General features: G+C 35.2%; 1 protein-coding gene across 1 annotated transcript; it reads left to right on the forward strand.

The window, feature by feature from the left end:
- Positions 1-655: 655 nt before the first annotated feature.
- Positions 656-3189, forward strand: LOC107598809 (uncharacterized). The gene is made up of 7 exons (XM_016290240.1): positions 656-814; positions 1025-1085; positions 1294-1344; positions 1429-1473; positions 1573-1637; positions 2650-2761; positions 2884-3189. Exons 2-7 carry the CDS (start codon positions 1062-1064, stop codon positions 3187-3189), a joined length of 603 nt encoding a protein of 200 aa, XP_016145726.1. The 5' UTR covers positions 656-814; positions 1025-1061.
- The last annotated feature ends 321 nt before the right edge of the window (positions 3190-3510 follow it).

Below are 3510 nucleotides of genomic sequence, written 5' to 3' on the forward strand. Positions count from 1 at the left end.
CTGGTTCATATCAACCGAAGACACAGGCAAAGGGTAGCAGATATTACAGCAAAGCGACATCTATCATGCCAATGCATTGATGCCAAAAATGGCATCTTTGCAGTTAAGTAATTTTTTAAGCCATGCTCTCCTATACATGTAAAAAAAAAAAAGTGTGCATTATGAGCTTTCGATTGGTCCAATTCTCAAGGATGCACTGAAATTTTGGCCATCGAAAATGTTCAGCTGTAAATGTAAGTCACAAACTAACCAAACATCTCATGTTGTAGGGTGTTGTTGGTAGCCTTTTATCCAAACTTTGAAAGCAATTTTGAGGTCAAGTTTGCTGCACATCATCATACTGTGATAAGATGTTAAGTAATTACCTTTTACAATTGTAAAGTATTTTAAGATTAATAGATCAATTTTAGCTCAGTGTGTCCAGTTTCTTCAGTTTTGCTTTGGCCAAGAATTTTCTTCTTCTGTGCATCACCAATTTCTAATGTCATGTTCTTTTACAGATCCTCAAGCCAAAGTCAAGTGAGATTTTATTTTTTGACTCCATGAACCCTGAAGACTTTGGGCATAGGAGTTACATTCAGATTTTCAGGTTTTCACCTGAGGATAGCACAATTCAAGTTCTACTGTTCTGTGTTCATACTAATAACATGCATGTGTTTGGAGTTCATACTAACACAAATACATGTCTGTGTTCTTATGTAAACCATTTTAAATGAACTGATTATAACATTTTATTTTTTTACAGGTGTGAAGAGTGATGGAATAGTACTTTCATTCGACTTCATGAACTGAAATGTGTCGCGCATTATGAAATGTATGGTGGATCTGTTTTGAGCTCACACTTTAATGTTTCAGCCAGTTATGGTTTTCAGTATTGTATAATTATAATTCAATCATAGTAAAACCAAACCCCTGGCTCTAACATAAAGCTCTAACATTTTTATTGCAATATGATCAGTTATGTTATTGTTTACATGTGACTGCTCGTAAATATAGATTTTTTTAAATTGTTGTATTACTTTAGAAATCTGGCCAATCACATTTCTCCCAGCCATTGGAACATGTCTGTACTGACAGATTTTGAGATACAGCTTTTAACTTCTTTGCTTGTGAAATTTTCATATCTGTAGTGGAGTGTTAAGAAAGAATGCAGTACACAGTTGTCACAAATAACCCACTATGGGTGAATTGAGTAAACCAAGTGCACTTAAACAAACCAAAAAAAAATCACCGGACGTAATGGTAATGCATTTATTGTATATGGTCTAATTGTATATTGTCTATAATTAACAGGGTGCCCCTCTTCAGCTAGGAGGAATTGATTGCGGGGTATTCATGTTGAGGGTAGGTGGTTTTATAATTGCTGTACAGCTGTGTCTGTGTGCTAAACACCGCATTTGTTAATATAGTTTTGTTTTTGTTTTTAAGTATGCACTCCATGTTACGCTCTCAAAGCCATTTGATTTTGCTGTGGTGAGTTTGCATCAATTTATGATTATTTGTAAAGCAAAAAGGACTTCTTTCAACAACAAAAAAAAAAGACTAAGATTTTCAATTGCTATCTTTTATCAGTCTGACATGCCTATAATCAGGAAGTGGTGGTGCTATCAGTTAATTCAGACATTTCCTCTGACAAGGTATATTGATAAGTATACTTTAGATTAAAACCTCCATACTGAACATTTCCAGTATGCAGGCAATACAGGTGCATCTCAATAAATTAGAATGTCGTGGAAAAGTTCATTTATTTCAGTAATTCAACTCAAATTGTGATACTTGTGTATTAAATAAATTCAATGCACACAGACTGAAGTAGTTTAAGTCTTTGGTTCTTTTAATTGTGATGATTTTGGCTCACATTTAACAAAAACCCACCATTCACTATCTCAACAAATTAGAATACTTCATAAGACCAATAAAAAAAATTTTTTTTAGTGAATTGTTGGCCTTCTGGAAAGTATGTTCATTTACTGTACATGTATTCAATACTTGGTAGGGGCTCCTTTTGCTTTAATTACTGCCTCAATTCGGCGTGGCATGGATGTGATCAGTTTGTGGCACTGCTGAGGTGGTATGGAAGCCCAGGTTTCTTTGACAGTGGCCTTCAGCTCATCTGCATTTTTTGGTCTCTTGTTTCTCATTTTCCTCTTGACAATACCCCATAGAGAATCTTTGAATCTTCAGGTCTGCTGAGTTTGCTGGCCAGTCAAGCACACCAACACCATGGTCATTTAACCAACTTTTGGTGCTTTTGGCAGTGTGGGCAGGTGCCAAATCCTGCTGGAAAATGAAATCAGCATCTTCAAAAAGCTGGTCAGCAGAAGGAAGCATGAAGTGCTCCAAAATTTCTTGGTAAACAGGTGCAGTGACGCTGGCTTTCAAAAAACATAATGGACCAACACCAGCAGATGACATTGCACCCCAAATCATCACTGTGAGCCAAAATCATCACAATTAAAAGAACCAAAGACTTAAACTACTTCAGTCTGTGTGCATTGAATTTATTTAATACACGAGTTTCACAATTTGAGTTGAATTACTGAAATAAATGAACTTTTCCACAACATTCTAATTTATTGAGATGCACCTGTATACAAAAAATAAAGCAATGCATGTCTAAAACATTGTTATGTTTGTCACTTCCCACAGTCAAGTCCAACAACTAGTCACCCAGGAACAAGAACTACCAAATCCAGAAGACATGGAAGTCACTCCACCTGAGTCAGAAATCATGGAGATCACCCCAACACCAGGAATCTATGTAGAGGGAATGCTTATGTATTGCTTGATTTGGTTATGTATTTAACTTTCCTGTTTCATAAAGGTGTTTATGAGCAGCATTTATTAATTACATTATTATTGGAATTCTTATATTGCACACAGGACTCAGCTGTGATGAAAAACATTCAGCTGGCCTGTAAGTGGGTGGAGGAGAACCAACACCACTTTGCTGGGAAGATTGAACTGCCAAAGATCTTAAGGATGAAGGAGGATGATGCCTTGTTGGCTATCGCAATGCGAGACTTGTTCATAAACACCATGTTTTATGAAGGTGAAAGGGATGAAGAACAAATTCGGGCTCCCTTCCTTTTCACTTTTCAGAGAGTAGAGGACAAGGAATTATTCTTGCAGGAAATACGAGACAAAAGAGATATCAGTGTGTCTTGTTTACACAACCCTAATTTGTGAATCTACCAGTGGGTTACTGTTACTATAATGTCAATATTGATTTTTGTTTTGTAAAATTTCATTAATATTTTGTGTGAAAAGAAGTGTTGTGTTCTTGAAATATATTTATGATATTTATTTTTTTATATCTTGCTATACCATTAAAATTTTGTGTGAAAGAAGTGTTGTGTTCTTGAAATATATTTATGATATTATTTTTATGACTTCTTATTATGACATTTTATCTAGATTTAAGATTTATTTTATGTTTAGATGCACATTTAGCTAAATTGGGGTAATAGAAACAAATAAATCCAGTGCATCACTTGTAGGACTGGAGTA

The sequence above is a fragment of the Sinocyclocheilus grahami genome, unplaced genomic scaffold (genome assembly GCF_001515645.1).
Source record: "Sinocyclocheilus grahami isolate Dianchi unplaced genomic scaffold, SAMN03320097.WGS_v1.1 scaffold256.1, whole genome shotgun sequence".
NCBI lineage: Eukaryota > Metazoa > Chordata > Actinopteri > Cypriniformes > Cyprinidae > Sinocyclocheilus > Sinocyclocheilus grahami.

What these genes read in the sequence shown, in the direction of transcription:
- LOC107598809 (XM_016290240.1), top strand. Translation starts at nt 1,062, where the DNA reads ATGTCTGTACTGACAGATTTTGAG. An exon ending in CAGACATTTCCTCTGACAAG is followed by an intron (nt 1,638 to 2,649) that starts GTATATTGATAA and finishes CACTTCCCACAG; the next exon opens with TCAAGTCCAACAACTAGTCA. An exon ending in CCCCAACACCAGGAATCTAT is followed by an intron (nt 2,762 to 2,883) that starts GTAGAGGGAATG and finishes TATTGCACACAG; the next exon opens with GACTCAGCTGTGATGAAAAA.